Genomic DNA, 17,816 nt, shown 5'->3' on the forward strand with positions numbered 1-17,816 from the left:
TCAGGTGTGATTTCCTTGTCTCATCTCTGTTTCTTCCTCCTCCAGGAGAAATGGGCCCTGTGAGGCAAGTGTGACCCTCGAGTCCAGCCCGCCAGCCCGACGACCAGCCGGGAGGACAGCACCATGGCTGGAGTCGTGGAGCAGAAGAGCGGGCTGGTGCGCGACAAGCTCGGCGAGGCCAGCAAGAGGAACGGCCTCATCAACACGAGGAGCCTGGTGGCCGAGAGCCGGGATGGTCTGGTGTCCGTGTACCCCGCTCCCCAGTACCAGAGCTGCCGAGTGGTGGGCAGCGTGGCATCGGCCGGCCCAGACGGCGCCAGGAATGAACCACTCCAACAGCTGTTGGACCCCAGCACGCTCCAGCAGTCAGTGGAGTCCCGCTACCGACCCAACCTCATCCTATACTCGGAGAGTGTGCTGCGCCCCTGGGGGGACGGCGTGGCAGCTGATTGCTGTGAGACCACCTTCATCGAGGACCGCTCACCCACCAAGGAGAGCCTGGAGTACCCCGACGGCAAGTTCATTGACCTCTCGCCCGAAGACATCAAGATCCACACGCTATCCTACGACGTGGAGGAGGAGGAGGAGTTCCAGGAGCTGGAGGTCAGAGCATATGTTTGTCACGGGCCATCGGGAGTGGGATGTGGGGCTCTGGGGGGACGAGAGCCAGGCAGGTGCAAGTCAGGACATGAAGCCAGTGAGCAAAAGTGCAAGGAAACCACACAGCCTCCTGGGTGCCCTTCACTCAGAATCTGTGTAAGAGATACAGGGATGGAGAAGGAGGTGAGGTCTGGGACCTAGGGCTTCAGCGGGGATTCTGCTTAGGGGACACAGGTCGAAGCCATCAGGATGGGACTAAGATGCATTTAAGGGTTGACCGTGCTGGCAGCTCAGGGGGCTGGGGGTTTCTGCTGACTGCCTGGCCACAGGGGAGAGTGCTGTGCTGTGCTAAGTGGCTTAGTTGTGTACAATTCTATGGATGGTAGCCCACCAGGGTCCTCTGTCCAAGGGATTCTCCGGGAAAGAATACTGGAGTGGGTTGCCATGCCCTCATCCAGGGACTCTTCCTGACCCAGGGAACAGTGGCCACTGGCCAGAGCCCCCAGGGGAAGGAGGTTCCTCAAGAGCCTGGAAGTGTACACTTGGGGACAGTTGGGGATGTTTTGGCTGCCACATGTGGTTTCCTTAATTTGACATTCTGGAGTGTTTACTAAGGATTGTTGGAACAGCTGAAACCTAAAACCAGCTGGAAGAAATAGTTGAAATTGATAGCATAAGGGGCAGTCAAGCTGAATTACTGTGGAGTCCCGTCTCCCGTAGAGCGGGCACGGGCATCAGATCCCAGTCTTAGAAACATGCATGTTGGCCATGGTGTGCCACACTGTTGCCCCCATGGCGGGGTGAGGGCAACGCCATAGGGGTCTGAGCCCAGGAGACCAGCACCGAGGCTGGGGGGCAGTTGTTTCATGGCTGTGGGGATGGCTGGAAGAAGGCTGCCCCACTGGGCTTGCCAGGTTCCCCTACTGGCCTGAGCCTGAGAATGCCGGCTGGCCACTGGCCCCGGAGACAGGACCACACACCTGTCATCATGTGGCGGCCACATGAGTCCAGCAAGCCAGAGCTCTGCAAGCCTGTGTGTGGAGCATACGTTACCTCTGACCATCCCAAGCAAGTCATGTGGCCAAGACCAAAGTTGGTGTGCAAGGGGCTGCTCAGGGTGACGGGACAGGAACATCTCAACTGGGGGCCAGGACAGCAGCAGCCCCCAGCGAGCAAGGGTGCAGACCGCTCACCATCACTCTTTAATCGTCAAACTGAATGGAATGAGAACAGTCATGCTCCTATTGTGAATGAAACAAAAAACTCAGTCCACACTGACCTGAGGCTCTTCCCAGGAAGCAGCTATACTTCAGACAAGAGAGAAAACGTGGTTTTGCATCCTTGGATAATGCCGTAGCATCACTCGGTCTACAGCAGAGCAATTCTGTTTCCAGGAAATCGCAGTTTGCAGAGAGCTTTGCCCAGGTAGGAGCAGGGTCTGTCACAGGATCTTCCTCTCTGCTCTCATTTCCTGCCTGATCGGGCTCGTCCTGCACTTGCAGCAGAGCGGTCCTAGTGCAGATAGGTCTGCTTGCCGGGCACGCGTCTGCTGAAGCTCATGTGGCTGCGTCCTCTGGGGTCTGGGGTTGGCGGTGTTAGCAAGCAGATCTGTAGCTGATTATAAGCATCTCGCAGAGGGGCCTCAGCCATAGCATCTGCCCTGCACTGTTTCACAGCAGAGAGTCGTCCTGGGGGTTCTGGAGGCACACAAGGATGGAGGGTGGCTAAGCAGGCCACCGCGGGGGCCCTGGGGATTCTCCAGGTGCATGATCACCAGGCTGGGGCCCTGCAGCCCTGGGACCTCCTCCTGGTTCCCGGACACAACAGCTAAACCTCATCTCCAGGACCCCAACTGCTGGAAATCACATTTCCTTGTCACATAGACAAATTTAAACTGAGAGACTCAAGCACACCTAATAAAGCAGTTCTGCAAAATGTCAAATTCGGGTTTAAAGCTGTGAAAAGAAGTGGCTGCAGGTCAGGACTGGAGGGCCTCTCCACGTGTTGAAAGGCTGATTGCCGCCCCTTTGTGACAAAGCCAAGTCTGTGCATCCATCAGAGAGCCCGTGGAATGTCATCACTGGGAACCAGTGACGCAAGAGCAAAGGAGAAGGAGATGCACATTTTTGGAGCATCTTCCCTCCTCCCTCCTCTCACCAGCGCGTCTGACCCCAGAGCCTGAAGGCGGCAGGCTCTGTCCCTGCCACTGCATGTGGGAGGCAGAAGCTTGGAGGGCTCCCAGGTGCCTCTGCTGGCTCCAGACGCCTATGTCCTGACGGCGATGCTGTGTGGTCCCCAAACGGCTGTTTTGGATGCAGCCACCTCCTTACGTCTGAGCCCTCAGCTGGACCTCTCTCCCATGAAAAACCACAAGTCCCGGAAACCTGTCGGGAGAGAGAGGATTTCACACTATAGGTAGCACCTGCAGAGGCTTCTTCACACACAGGAGAACAGCTAGGAGGACGCACAAACACTGGACGAGAACCCCAAAGCGAGAATGAGAAAGAACAACAAAAATAGAAAAGGGGACCCAGAGGAAACAGAAATCACTCAGAAAAAAAGCAGGCAGTGTTTTAAACACAATCTGACGTCCCGTGAGGCTGGGAGAGGCTGATCTGGGGTGGGGCAAGGAAGCAGGATGCAGTTTGGTTGGTTTGCCTGGCTGCCCCGGGCTAGACCCTCACACGCAGTGATGACAGAGGTGGTAAATGGGGGTCCTCCCTTCACTACTGGTTCAGGGGCAGTGCTCAGACTCTCAAATGAATGACCGAGCTCTTCAGGCTCTTTATCAGATGTAGAAAGTGGTCTTTGTCAAGATGTGGTTGAACAGAGTTTTTTAATATAAAAAACAGGTGTTTAACTTTGCCAAATGTCCATTCAGGTCATCATGTGTGTTGTGGGGGTCGTCTTTATCCTATTGATATGACCTATTACATTAATTGATTTTCACATGTTGAACTATCCTTTCATATACTAAGCAATCCTGTATGTTTGGGGATAAATTGGCCATGGTGTTTGCGCCTCTTCAAATATTGCTGGATTTGACATGCTAACAACTTGGTAAGATTTTTATTTCTGTGTCCATGAGGACCCTTGGTCCTTGACAACTGCAGTTTTCTTTTCTTGTGTCTTCTGGTTTTGGTCTCAGGGTGACACTGGCCACAAAGGATGAATTGGGAAGTGTTCCTTCTTCTTCTGTCTGAAAGATGCTGCCCTGTGCTGGGACTTTTTCTTCTCAGATAGTCATTCACAGTGAAGCCACCATCTTCTTTGTGGGAAGATTTTTTTTTTTTTTTAACTACTGATCAGACCTGATTTCCTTATGATTTGAAAGAAAATCTTTAGGTTTTCCTTTCATCTTGACTCAGCTTTAGTAATTTGTGCCACTCTAGGGATTTTCCCCTTTTATCTTAGTTATCTAACTTGTCAGCATAAGGTTGTCCGTAATAGTACACTTAAATCTTCTTGCTTTCTGCACAGTTGGTGATGTTTCCTCTTTGTCCTGCCTAATTTTGTGATTTTTCCATTTTTTCCTCGCTCAGCCTAGCCAAAGGCTTATAAATTCTGATGATCTTTTCAAATATCTGTTATCTGGTTCCACTGATTGGTCCTTCATTTCAGTTTTACATTTCAGTGATTTTCAGTCAGATATTTATGATATTTTCCTCTCTGTTTTCTATAGTCTAAATTTGCTCTTTATTTAATTTCTTTAGGCTGGAGCTTAGTTATCGCTTTGAGATTTTTCTTCCTGTATAATATATGTATTTAAAGCTATAACTTTCAAACACTATTTCAACTGCCCCCTATAAACTGTGATATGTTGTGTTTTCATTTCCTGTTTAGTTCAAACTAGGATGTGAGGAGAGCTTCCCAGGCGCTGTGGTCCTCTCCCTTCCAGGAGCTCCTGGTTAAATTCCTGGGTCATCCAGCTTTCTGCCACTTGGCCCAAACAGATTAGAGCCATAAGTTGGGAGAACTGCAAGGTTTCCCATTTGTGGCTGGGAATGGAGCTTCCACCCTGTGCTCCCCAGTCAACTCGGCTCCATCTAGCAGCAGAGAATCTGGTCTCCAAGAGGAGCCCCTCCCTAGCAGAAATACTTCATGGCTAAGCAGGTGATGGGTCTGGATGAGCTCAGGGCAAGATCAACCAGACTCACACTATTCTTTTTTTTTTTTTTTTTGTACTCCATGATTTTGTGTATAATATTCCTTTTTTAAATTAATTTATTTATTTTAATTGGAGGCTAATTACTTTACAATATTGTAGTGGTTTTAGCCATACATTGACATGAATCAGCCATGGGAGTACATGTGTCCCCCATCCCGAACCCTCCTCCAACCCGCCTCCCCATCCCATCCCTCAGGGATGTCCCAGTGCACCAGCTTTGAGTGCCCTGTTTTGTGTATCGAACTTGGACTAGTCATCTATTTCATATATGGTAATATACATGTTTCAATGCTATTCTCTCAAATCATCCCACCCTCGCCTTCTCCCAGAGTCCATGTTCTTTATATCTGTGTCTCCTTTCCTGTCTTGCATACATTTACAGACTCACACTACTCTGACTCAGGATTCAGCAGTGGTTGTAAGCAAACACCCCTCCATTTATCACTGACCCAGGGTCATTGCTGAGCCCTCCAAGAAGGCTGTTTTGAAAATTCTCTTCAGTCATTTCTCAGGGACAGGATTTGCCTGCCTCCTGGCTCTGTCATACCAGAAGTCTTACAGGATATTATCTGAAGTGCTACATGCATTTTCCAGCAGGCACTAGATGTGGGCAAAGAATATGTCCACAGATGGCTTGTGCTTAGGTTAAGAATATTAATCAAGTTAATTATCTTTAAATAATCTGACATGTATCCACTTAAAACATTAGGAAATTTAATTACTCATTTTCCTCCCTTGAGACAGTATGTTTGGTTCAGTTCAGTCACTCAGTTGTGTCCGACTCTTTGCGACTGCAGCACGCCAGGCCTCCCTGTCCATCACCAACTCCTAGAGTTCACCCAAACTCATGCCAATTGAGTCAGTGATGCCATCCAGCCATCTCATCCTCTGTCGTCCCCTTCTCCATCTGCCTTCAATCTTTCCGTAAATAAAAAAAATATATTTGGACATTCCAGTTTCATATGGCTCTAAGTGCAGATCATTCACCCTTAGATGAATGATCTGAAAATCATTCAAAATGATCAGGAGATCTGTCTTAACTTTCCTTATAGTCACATCTGATCTAGTGCTATCCAACCTGCAGCAAACTCCTCTTTCTGTAAACAGGCCTATGTGAATAACTTCCTATCTGGAAATTAAATTTACCTTTATGGAATAAATATTTTGAGGGCATCCTACATACTGACAATTTCCAAAGACGAATTCAAAAATATCATGTGCAATGTAAGCATGATCGGAATAGTAGTGTGCCATTTACTGTTTTCATTTTCTGTGTCAAGGGAAACTCTCATTTAAATGTGGTACTCTCAGCATGTTTCTTAAAAAGTAAAAATCAATATCTTTATATTCTCATCTTACATTTGCCAGTAAAAGGCACTGGAGTGTGTAATTATAGCCATTTGATGAGGGGAGAATCTCTGAGATAATAAATCCATCTGTCATAAGAACACAAGGAGATCGTTCATCATGTTCCTCTGAAATACTTTACGATAAGCAGAAGGATTGGGGCATCAGATTGAATTTGTATGCCAAGGAAATAAAACCTTTTTACTTTTTCAAGCCCACACTGATCAGATCTCTCATCCATGGCTTCTGAGCCCCTGCTCAGAATCACAGTTGGGAGAAAACTGTTTATCTGTTTTGACAAAGGAGAATGTTTCATCATTGTAAGACTACAGTTATTCTGGGACTTCCCTGGTGGTCCAGTGACTGAGGCTTCACACTCGCAACGCAGAGGGCCCGGGTTTCATCCCTGGTCAGGGAATTAGATCCCGCATGCCGCGTTGGAGTTCAAAGATCCCACATGCTGCAATTAAGACCTAGATCAGCCAAATAAAAAATTTTTAAAAAGACTACAGCTATTCTAAGATTGCCAGGAGTAATATCAGCAACTTCAGATATGCAGATGATACCACTCTAATGGCAGAAAGTGAAGAAGAACTAAAGAACCTCTTGATGAAGGTGAGACAAGGGAGTGAAAAACTGGCTTAAAACTCAACATTCAAAAAACTAAGATAATGGCATCCAGTCCCATCACTTCCTGGCAAATAGAAGGGGAAAAAGTAGAAGCAGAGACAAATTTTATTTTCTTGGGCTCCAAAATCACTGTGGATGGTGACTGCAGCCATGAAATTAAAAGACACTAGCTCATTGGAAGGAAAGCTATGACAAACTTAGCATGTTAAAAAGCAAAGACATCACTTTGCTGACAAAGGTCCATATAGTCAAAGCTACAGTTTTTCCAGTAGTCACTTATGAATATGAGAGTTGGATGACAAAGACAGCTAAGCACCAAAAAAGTGATGCTTTCTAATTGTGGTGTTCAAGAAGACTCCTGAGGATCCCTTGGACAGCAAGATCAAACCAGTCAATCCTAAAGGAAATCAACCCTGAATATTCATTGGAAGGACTGATGCTGAAGGTGAAACTCCAGAACTTTGGCTACCTGATGCGAAGAGCCAGCCTATTGGAAAAGACCCTGATGCTAGGAAAAATTGAAGGCAGGTGGAGAAGAGGGTGACAGAGGATGAGATGGTTAGATGGCATCACCAATTCAATGGACATGCATTTGAGCAAATCCCGGGATATGGTGAAGACAGGGAAACCTGGTGTGCTGCAGTCCATGGGGTCACAAAGAATCAGACACAACTTAGCGACTAAACAACAATTCTAATGAAATCAGCTTTCATAAGATTACAGATAGCTGTGAGTCAAACACTAACACAATAAATGTGATTTGAATGACAATGAAAGGAGAGTCCATGACTTTGGTGAATCTCTTTCATACTCAGTTTGAACAAACACCAGTAAAATTTGATTCTAAACCACATTGGAGTTTAATAAAATTTCTCCAAGCTTAACCAAAGGTCCACCTATTTTAAGCAATATTCATGTAACAAAACCCAGTACCAAGAGCATCCTTTGGGGTCCCTGAGAGACAGATTTGCTCAATGCTTCATTAAACGTCTCTCCTCAATGCGTGCCCCTAACACCCATGTTCAGTGACCACCATGCATGCAGAAAACACTCGTCATAGCCTGGAGCCCTGGGGAGGCCATTTAACCTTGGCCCATGTTGATAAAAACCTCATCTTCCACTTACTACAGTATAATGTTTTCAGAAGAGGAAAGTGATCATAAACATTCAATTGTGTTAGAAGAAGCGCATCCTTTGAATTTAAAGTTTTGGTGATGACAGCATGCCCCGCCCTTTTTTGGCTGGATTGTGAGGCATGCAGAACTTCCCAGACGAGAGATCAAACCCATGCCTCCTGCAGTGGAAGCTCAGAGTCTTAAACCCGGACCACTAGGGAAGTCTGACAATGCACTTTTTAAGGGAATGATGTGAAGCATCACCCCTATATCATGGTCTGTTCAGCTGTTTGTCCATCGTGCTTCTGTGGAACAATGGGAGAATAACCAGAGAAATCAAGCATGAGCCCAGCTTCACAATTGCCAATATTTTTTTTTTCCCCTTGGCAAGCCATTTCACAGCATTTCCTAAAAAGATAAGGAAAAGCTCACAGGGCTAACATGCAGATGGTTGTTCACAGACATACTATGAATTCTGAGATGCAAAAAGAAACCAACACAGGGGAAATAGTGCAGGTGGCTGGCCCTCATGTGCTGGAGTTATGCTAGATTTCTGTAAGAAGAGGCATTTGGCCAGTGCAAGGATCATCAGATCATTCAGACTATTAGCAGGTGTGAGAGACTCCATCCTTATGGACAAAGAGCCTGCATGTTGTCCTTGTGGTCCCAGGCATTGGGTCCGTGGTGCTCATACTCACCAGGAGGAAACAGACATAGAGAAGGCAAGAGAGAAGCCTCACTGTGCAAAGTGCTGAGGGTTCCTGTCTGGCTGGTCTCCAGGGAGGGTGCTGTCCCCATTCGGAATTGGGATGGTCCCACCTTGGCTGTCCTGCATGTCAGCTGAGGGTCCCGGAAGGAAGGATCTTTTCTCCTTGATAATGAAAACCACACCACATATCATGCCCCTGTCACTAGAGAAATGCGAAACTGAGTTAGGAAAACAGCCTCTGTTCAGTTAAAAAACAAATCCACACAGCAACAGGTGCATGCTGCTGATGGTGTGTAGGTAGGAAAACATAGGAAAATGTCCCCTTTGCATGGTTCACCCAAGGTGCCCATAAATATCCACCTGATATCTGTCAGCAAAACATCTGCCAGCCTGCAGTGGTGCTGAGCAGATGAGTCATCAGAAACCTCAAGCCTGGAAAAGTGAGAGCCACCAGGGGGTCTGGGGGATGGCCAGTGTCCTCCTCAAACAGGTAGAACCTGAGAAGTTGGAGGACACTCCTCAGAGTGGAGAGAAGTATATTTAGAAACAGAACATGTTGCTTGGAACAGTAACCTTACATAAGATGCTGCTCATGGAGGTCTACACCGTGAAATACAGATTCAAAAAGGATTTAGCAGAGAAAGCAGTGGTGTTTGGGGGAGGCTTGGTGGTGGAGGGTTGGGTTGTAAAGGGGGAGCAGCTGTAGCTTGAGGTCAGATCCCAGAGGACGGTGGTCTTTCCAGCACACCATCCAGTGCTCTGCTGGCCCAGGCTGGGTGAAGTTTACATATGTTTCAGCATGGCATTGGGTGGATTTTCCTCTTGTGTTTCTTCTAGGAAATAGGAGGAAGATCTAGGTTTCAATAGGGTAGCCAATTCCTGAGTCTCCTCTTCTAGTCCTTTTGCTTTTATCCCTTTTGAAATGTCAGTAAGCAGCAGATCACCCAAACCGAGTTAAATAAAGTGCAGACACTTGAGGGTCCTGTGAGCAGTCCCCTCCCCCATCACCTCACCTCTCATTCATTCCCCCAACCCCCGACTCCTGATCCCCTCAACTTCCCAGCCCCCCACCTGGCTTTGCAGCCCCTCCTGCACCCAGAATATTCTCTCCTCCCCTTCACTGAGCTAGTTTCTCGTCAGCATCCAGGTCACAGTGTTCGTGCCCCTGCTGACAAAGTCTCTGTGTTTTGGCTTGTTTATTTTCTGTCACACTGGACACCGCCAAGCCAACTTAGGTTGAGTTTCCCAGAAGCGATCAGTGATGTGAGGACTGATGAGCACCTGATTTACTGGGAAATGCCCCCTGAAGACCAGCCGGTCAGCAGGGGGAGTAAGATGGGAGGCATCCAGGAGGGATGGGCTTCAAAGCACAGAGGCGCCCGGCCTGGCTGCAGGACTGGGGATGGGGGTGGTGTCCCCATGGACACCATGGACGGAGCAGGCCATGGGTGAGTCGAGTTTAGCCTCCAAGGTGAGGACCAGAGGCAAAGTTCCTGGATACATCCCCAACTCAGCACTGAGTAGGCGCCTGATGACCCGTTGCGGTGATGGGTCTATCAGTGAATAAACGACTCTGTCCGAGGGCCTCCAGGTCAATGTCATCCTTTTTTATAATCAAAATGCAGCCAGACTCTCCCCTGTGTGAGCACCCAGGCTCCTTGAGCATTTATGCTCCTGGTGAGCATTTATGTGACCTGGACTTTGTTTAAGGGGATGCTTTAAAAAGTCTCCAAGTCCACGGGGCAGACGTGGGAACAGCGCTCCACAGGGCCTGTGGTGGCCCCAGGGCCTCCAGGCAGTGATTGGCTTGGTGCTGAGACACAAGAGCAGACTGTCTACCGCAAACCACAAAAACAGAGACAGGCTCCAAACAAGGAATAAGGAGAAAGCAGAACATGAAGACTGTTATTGGCATTTCATTAGAGAAGAGAGAAATCCCAAGGTCATTCTAGCTAATAGACCTTCCCCGTGACTGCAGAGAAAAGAGGAGAGAGTAGGGGGGCCCCACCAACTCCACTCAGCCCCCTGCCCATCCTTAGAGTGTCCATGGGATTGAGCAAGATCGAAGCTCCCAGGGACAGCCTTGTGGTCCCTCTGGAGAGGACGGAGTCAGAGGTGCATGTGGACAAGCTCGGCATGGCCCCCAGGCCGCTGTCCCCTGCAGAAGTTTGTCCATCTTGGAACAAGATGAAGAGCCTCGTGGAAGCTGAAGAACCCAGGAGAACTGAGGACAGAGAACAGAATGAGTGACTGTGGGCCTGTCATTGTTGTCGTTGCTGCCTATTTGCTGAAGCAGACGTTGGTCCGGAGGTAGGTATCAGGGCAGACAACTTGGGACAGTCCTGACATGTGACGGTGAAGAGACGCCCCCAAGACAGAATCCCCATGACTCCCCATCCAAACACCTCTCTTGAGCCCAGCAGCCTCTGTGTAGGTAGGTCCCAGCTGTCTAGGGTGGGGCCTGGGCATCTGCATCTCTGACAACTTCCAGCAAGGCCGATGCTGCTGCCCCTGGACTGCACTGTGAGCAGTGAGGGCAGAGAGCATCACTGTTCGGTGGTCCAGGCAGCTTCTAAGCCACTTCATGGAGAAGATACAAGAAGGTTTCTCTTGCTAAAGAGGGGCTGCCCCCAGTGCCCCCTTGGGATGCCTGAGGGCCCCTCTCTCCTTCTTCTAAGGAGGGCCCTTAACCCATCTACAAGGCTCACCCCTTGAGCTCCCTGCCCCAGGACCCTGTTCCCAGTAAGGCATCACTTGACCCTCCTCATCATCCTGGTTGCTCTGGATCCTTCTTGACGTGAGGTGAGAAGTAGATCACCCAGAGGGATCTGTGCAGTGTGGGGCAGACTGGAGCTCCTGCCCCTCCTTCTAGAACCTCCATCCCCGAGGTCTGCTGGTGCTGCCAGGCCTTTGGCGTCCAGGTGGCACTGGCCTCACTCGCTGCCTCTGCCCAGGAACTTCCTCCCCAGGCTCTTTCCACGAGTCCTCGCTGCCCACACTTAGCCTCAGGGGGCAGTGAGGATGGCTAAGAATCCTCTCCATATGTCTTCTAGAAATGTAGCAACGAACTGGTGCAGCCTCACGGAGGAAGCAGGTGAGCTCCTTGCTGGGTGGATGCCAGTGGCTCGGGCAGGGTCCTGGCATCAGGCAGTGTCCACTGGAGGTCAGTGTGTTCCTAAGGGGCTCGCAGCTCTGCCCTCTGTTCCAGCTGGAACTGCCCACCGCCCTCCACGTAACCGCCCACGTCCTGTCTGCTGTCCTTAGCATGGGCTGGGGGTCAGGTGTGAGAATGTCAGACTCCTGGCAGACAGGAGAATGTCAGACAGGAGGCTGACCTCTAATCCACCAGCTCTGAGTGCCTTCTCACAGCACCCGGGTCCACCTGGCATGCAGGACGTCTGCATTTGGGAGGCAAAAGCTAAGGGAAGGATGCCAGGGACTTGGAGGAGAGTGTGGAAGGAGCCAGCTGCCACATCAAAGAGAGAACAGATGCCTCCCCAAATAAGAGATACAAATGGCAAGTAAGCACGCAGAGATGTCCACATCACCACCTCTGGAGAAGCGCGAACTGAAGCCAGCACAAGTGAGCCCCGCACAGAGCGTCGCAGGGCAGCCGCCGGGAACCGACGACCACCGAGCGCCGCGAGGATGCAGAAGCCAGCCGGCTTCCCCGGAAGACAGCTGATCGTTTTCCTGTAAAGTTAAACACCGTGTGACCCAGCAACCCCATTCCTGGTATTTAAAGACACGAATTCTATGTTCAAGCAGAAACTTGCATGAGTGCCTCACAGCCTTTATTAGTAAGAATGAAAAACTGAAAATAAAAAGCCTTCGGTGGACGAACGGATGGACACATAGCGGCACTTCCTTATCGTGGAAAATCACTCAGGAATAAAATGGAGTGAACTGCTGACACCCCCGGCAGCCTGGGTGACCTTTGGGGCCTGGTGCTGAGGCGGCTGGTCAGGGGTCTTGCCCTGGGCAGAGCTGTATCCTAGTTTAGGCTCTGGGCCACGCTTATGTAAGAGGTGCGTTCACGGATGTGGGGATGCGTTCTATCTTTGCAGTCCCTACAGGAACTCTGTTTTAGTTTCGACACTTTTATGTGAGTCTAAAATTGTTTCAAAGGGTGTGTGTGTATGTCTGTTTGTGTGTGTATACACATATACATCTCTGTGACCTAGACTTAGTTGAAGAGTTTTTAGATGTGACCTCACACACAGACACAGCGAGTGAAATAATTTATTCATATACATACATACACATACTGTACAAGGCCATCTGTGATGAATTTTAATACTCTATAATCTTCAAACTAACTAAAATACAATTTAAATACATGCATTCCTTTCAATAAAATGAAGTATTTCAGAACAGTAAAGAAACTTGGGAAATGAGTGATTTTTTTTTTATTTTTTAATTGAAGGATAATAGCTTTACAGAATTTTGTTGGTTTCTGCAAAACATCAACATGAGTCAGCCATTGTTGTTGTTCAGTCACTCAGTCATGTCCGACTCTTTGCGACCCTGTGGACTGCAGCACACAGGCTTCCCTGTCCTTCACCATTTCGCAGAGCTTATTCTAACTCATGTCCATTGAGTTAGAGTAAGTTAGATGCCATCGGTGATGCCATCCAGCCATCTCGTCCTGTCGTCCCCTTCTCCTCCTGCCTTCAGTCTTTCCCAGCATCAGGGTCTGGGGAAGTATACATATGTCCCCTCCCTCTTGAACCTCCCTCTGGTAACTGATGACTTTGAACAGCCCAGCCAGTGACTTGATAAATGGCCATAGGTTTACTGTGATGGGATCTTGCACAGAGGCATCCCTTGGTTTAGAAAATGCTCTCATTTTACAAACTAGGGAGCCCACCTCTGCCACAGGTGCACGCAGACATGCGGGGCGGTGGCCATGCTCAGTGGCAAGGGGTTGAGGTACACCAGGTAGGCAGGCCCTGGGGTCCCTGCTCCTAGACAGACGGCTTTCTCATTGCTGCAGAGGTGGGGCATGGGCTCTGAGGACCTCACCCTGCACAGGGGCTGGCAACCTTGGCCAGTCCCTGATGCTACGAGAGGATGAAGAAGGCATTGAACAGGCAAGAGGTCCACAGTCAGCCTGCTCCAGAGCATGACAGCTGTGGCCCCCACTCCAGCCAGAGAGGCTTCTGGAGCCTGGCCAGGTGGGGGGGTCCAGGAGGGAGGGGGCGGCTAGGCTCTCAGAGGAAGGCCCTGTGGTTCTCATTGGCCCCTCCTGAGGCACAAGTAGCTCCTGCACTTCCTCAGGGTGCAGATCCTCTGTGGTGGGTGGGCAGACGGGTGAGGACAATTGAAAGGGTGCTGTGTCCCCAGTGCTCATTCCCAGGAGGTGTGTGCCCCACCTCTCTGGGCAGACAGACGGGTAAGGATGGTTGGATGATGCTGTGTCCCCACAGCTCATTCCCAGGAGGTGTGCGCCCCACCTCTCTGGGCAGACAGACAGGTGAGGATGGCTGGATGGATGCATGTCCCCACAGCTCGTTCCCAGGAGGTAAACGCTCCACCAGGGCCCCCGCTCCCTGCCTGCCCTCCTCGCCTCTTGGTCGAGGGTAGTGTCATCCTCACAGGCCCAGGTGAGCTGTCCGCCCCCAGGTTCACCTGGGAGCCCTTTGTCACTGGCCCCGGGGGTGGACGTGCAGCCACCCGTCGGCTCGGTGGCTGGGCTTTGTTCCAAGAGCCGCCTTGGGCTCCATGTGTCTCTGAGCTCCTGAGAGAGCAAGTGTGTGACACTGACACTAAGTGGCTTCTCTGCAGAAACACGAAAAGGACAAACTTGACGAAACGCCAAATCACAGTGTAAAATGAATTATTCATGTGTCATAAAAAGAGTGAATTCAATATTTTTTTCATTTCCCCCCCATAACTCTCACAGTGTTTCCATTAAAGTGTAATGAAAAAAGAGGGAAAAGTGAATGCAATGCCTAATCCCCAAAAGAAAGAATTCAATTTAAAGTATAATTTTTTTTCCTCCTAAAATGGCACGTGTGAGGGATTTTTTGACTTTTTATTTCCGAAATAATTTCAGACAGAAGAATTGCAAAAATGGTATGAAGAATCCCTATATGCTTGTCACCCGGTTTCCTTTGGTCTTAACCGTTTACCGTTGGGTACGTTACCGTTCTCTCAATGTGCATATGTTTTCCTGAGTTCTTTGCAAGAAAGTATCAGACAAGATGGCCTTTTACCCCTAAATGGGTGAGGTATGTTTTCTAAAAACAAGTGCAATTGTAAAAGTCAGGAAATTAAAGTCATTCCAGTACTGTCATCTCATCTATAGACCTTATGTACATTTTTCCAGTTCTTTCAATACTGTTCTTATAGCAAAAGGGGAAAACAATCAGACCCAGGTCAGGACCCAATCTTGCATTTTCTTGCTCTTCTCTTTTTGTTGTTGTTGTTTAGTTGCTAAGTCGTGTCTGACTCTGCAATGCCATGGACTGGCTCCCCTCTCCATGGGATTCTCCAGGCAAGAATACTGAGTGTGTTGCCATTCCCTTCTCCAGGGCATCTTCCCAACCCAGGGATCCAAGCCACGTCTCCTCCTTGGCAGGCGGGTTCTTCACCACTGAGCCACCAGGGAGCCCTGAGGCTGTTCTCTGATCACAGCCCTCTATAATCTGGAACCTTTCTTCTGCCATCAGCTTCATGTTCTTGACATGTTTCGAGAGTCCAGATCGGTTGTTTCTCAGGAGAGCCCTCCTTCTGGGTCATCTGGTGATTCCTGCTGGTTGGATTCAGGTGATGATGCTGTGGGCAGGGCCCCCACGAGGAGACATCTGCCTCCACATGTCCTGTTACCAGCTTGGCATTTCCGTGGGACACCTGACAAGCGGTGATCCCATCCCCTTTTGCAAGTGGCATCTGCCAGGTGTCTCCCAGCCAAACAGCATTTCTCTGGAATTAATAAACATCTTGTGAGGAGGTGCTATGTGAGGATGGAGCACCCCACTTAGTGCTAGCTGTTCACTTACTGGTTTTAACATTCTTTACAAGCTCCTAACCTCATGGCTCCTTTCGTATTCATTAGCTGGGCATTCATCCATGGGGTAGAGTTTTCCCTTCCCCCATATTTATTTATTTACACATTCATTGCTTCATACAGACTGGACCATTGATTGTTAGTTTATAGGTTCCTGTCCATCCTTACAGTGTTCATGGTGTGTTTATTCTCTTTGTTACAGATTAAACAGCAGGTGCCCCTTCTGGTTGGCTCTGTGTCCTTTTGACACAATTCATCATCTCTTACCCATTTTATCATCATTTCCTGTGCAGCGAGCTGTCCCAGCTCTGTTTTGGATTTGGCAGCTCTGACCCTGAAATCGGTCATTTCTTCAAAGTGCCCTGGTTCCACATATTGGAGAACCGTGTTTAGAAACCGATGTCTAGGTACTGGGTCTGCTCATCACCTGGGAGTGGGTGTGTTGTCCCAGGCCCTTTCCACAGACTGAGCTGGAAGAAACATGTAGCACATACATACACAAGCACATCTGTGTAACCGTATGTGTACACAGTCCCTGTGTACACAGACATACTTATCTTTTTAATCTGTTTATAGATAGATGGAAACTAACATCCTCAGTCTAATCCAGTCTGCTCACATCAGTATCACACACTCTTTTTTCAGCTGCTCTTTATCCCATGGGCTGGACGCCTCACCGTTTATGTAACCACTGTCCTTCGAATGAGCGTTTAGGTCATTCCCAATATTTTGCAATTACATACAAGGCTGCAATGAATAACCTTGAGCATGTGTATTTTTCTATTATTGGAGGTGAATCTTCAGGATAAATAACCTAGAAGTGAGATTATTGGGCCAAAATTCAGCACATATTTAATTGTGCTGCACATTAACAGATCTGCTTCCTAAGGTGGCACCAATTTGCATTCAGCCAGCCTGTGTCCCCACAGCCTAACAGATAGGATGGCTGGTTTAGGTAGAACACGGTATCTTCATGCGGTTTGGCTTCTCCTTTCTTCAAGCGAGGATGGACATCATTCCACTTGGATGAGACAAAACCATCAGAGCACCCAGGCCAGGAATTTCAGATGCTGACCCTGCACTCATGTGACTCTGAGAGTCAAGTCCTAGTTCAAACCAATCCCAACCCATGGTGCCAAAGCTGCCTTGGACTTTCCACCTGCAAAGAGTAGGGAACCCAGTGGGTAACATGTTATATCTCTCTGACAGGTGTAACATAAAGGGGAAGAATAAGATCTAAAAGGGATGAGCATTGCTTTATGCAATTACATGAAGCTCTTACGTGCAGAAAGTCACACACGAAGAAAATCACACTGGGCAGGAAGCTATGACAAACCTAGAGAGCATATTGTTTTTTACTTACAAAAATTATATTTATACATCTAGTAGGTAAAGCAAATTACACCCATTTCAAAATACATATTTAAACACACATCTGAGTACCTTTCAAAAGGCAAGAAGTTTTTAAGAGAACTTCAGTTTAACAAACAAAGCTAAATGGGGAGAATTTAAGTTTGCACTTGACATAGTATTTAAACAAAACCAAAGGGCTAAAACTCAGTATTTAGACAAAGAATGCAGTTCACTAGTCACCAGGCAAAGAAAATGGCCCATAGCAGATGGCACACAGGATGTCCTCCAAAGAGACATCACTTTGCCAACAAAGGTCCATCTAGTCAAAGCTATGGTTTTTCCAGTAGTCATGTATGGATGTGAGAGTTGGATCATAAAGAAGGCTGAGCATTGAAGAATTGATGCTTTTGAACTGTGGGCTGGAGAACTCTTGAGAGTCCCTTGGACTGCAAGGAGGTCAAACTGGCCAATCCTAAAGGAAATTAGTCCTGAATATTCATGGGACGGACTGATGCTGAAGCTGAAACTCCAATACTTTGGCCACCTGATCTGATTCACTGGAAAAGACCCTGATGCTGGGAAAGATCGAAGGCAGGAAAAAGGGGACAACAGAGGATGAGATGGTTGGATGGCATCACTGACTCGATGGACATGAGTTTGAGCAAGCTCCGGGAGATGGTGAAGGACAGAGAAATCTAGCATGCTGCAGTCCATGGGGTCGCAAAGAGTCAGACACGACTGAGTGACTGAATAACAGCAACAGTAGACTCGTGGGGCAGTGGTGCCATGCTGGTCAGCGTAGACCTGGGCACTGTGGCGGTCTTAACCCTCCATGGCCTGGTGGGTCAGACCTGCGTCTCAAGGAGTTCCAGTGCTGTGCCG

The 17,816-nt window shown here is 48.6% G+C and overlaps 1 protein-coding gene across 3 annotated transcripts in view; it reads left to right on the forward strand.

Annotated features, from left to right (window-relative positions):
• The window catches only part of SYNDIG1 (synapse differentiation inducing 1), a 103,103-nt gene that overhangs the window by 49,522 nt on the left and 35,765 nt on the right, over positions 1-17,816 (forward strand). For all 3 annotated transcript variants that reach the window (XR_009740313.1, XM_061436427.1, XM_061436428.1), the window contains exon 2: positions 46-603. Coding sequence is in view for 2 of the 3 variants with exons in the window: in XM_061436427.1 (XP_061292411.1) it covers positions 124-603 (480 nt within the window). In the remaining variant the exon portion in view is untranslated. The remainder of the gene's footprint in view (positions 1-45; positions 604-17,816) is intronic.

The sequence above is a fragment of the Bos javanicus genome, chromosome 13 (genome assembly GCF_032452875.1).
Source record: "Bos javanicus breed banteng chromosome 13, ARS-OSU_banteng_1.0, whole genome shotgun sequence".
Taxonomy (NCBI): domain Eukaryota; kingdom Metazoa; phylum Chordata; class Mammalia; order Artiodactyla; family Bovidae; genus Bos; species Bos javanicus.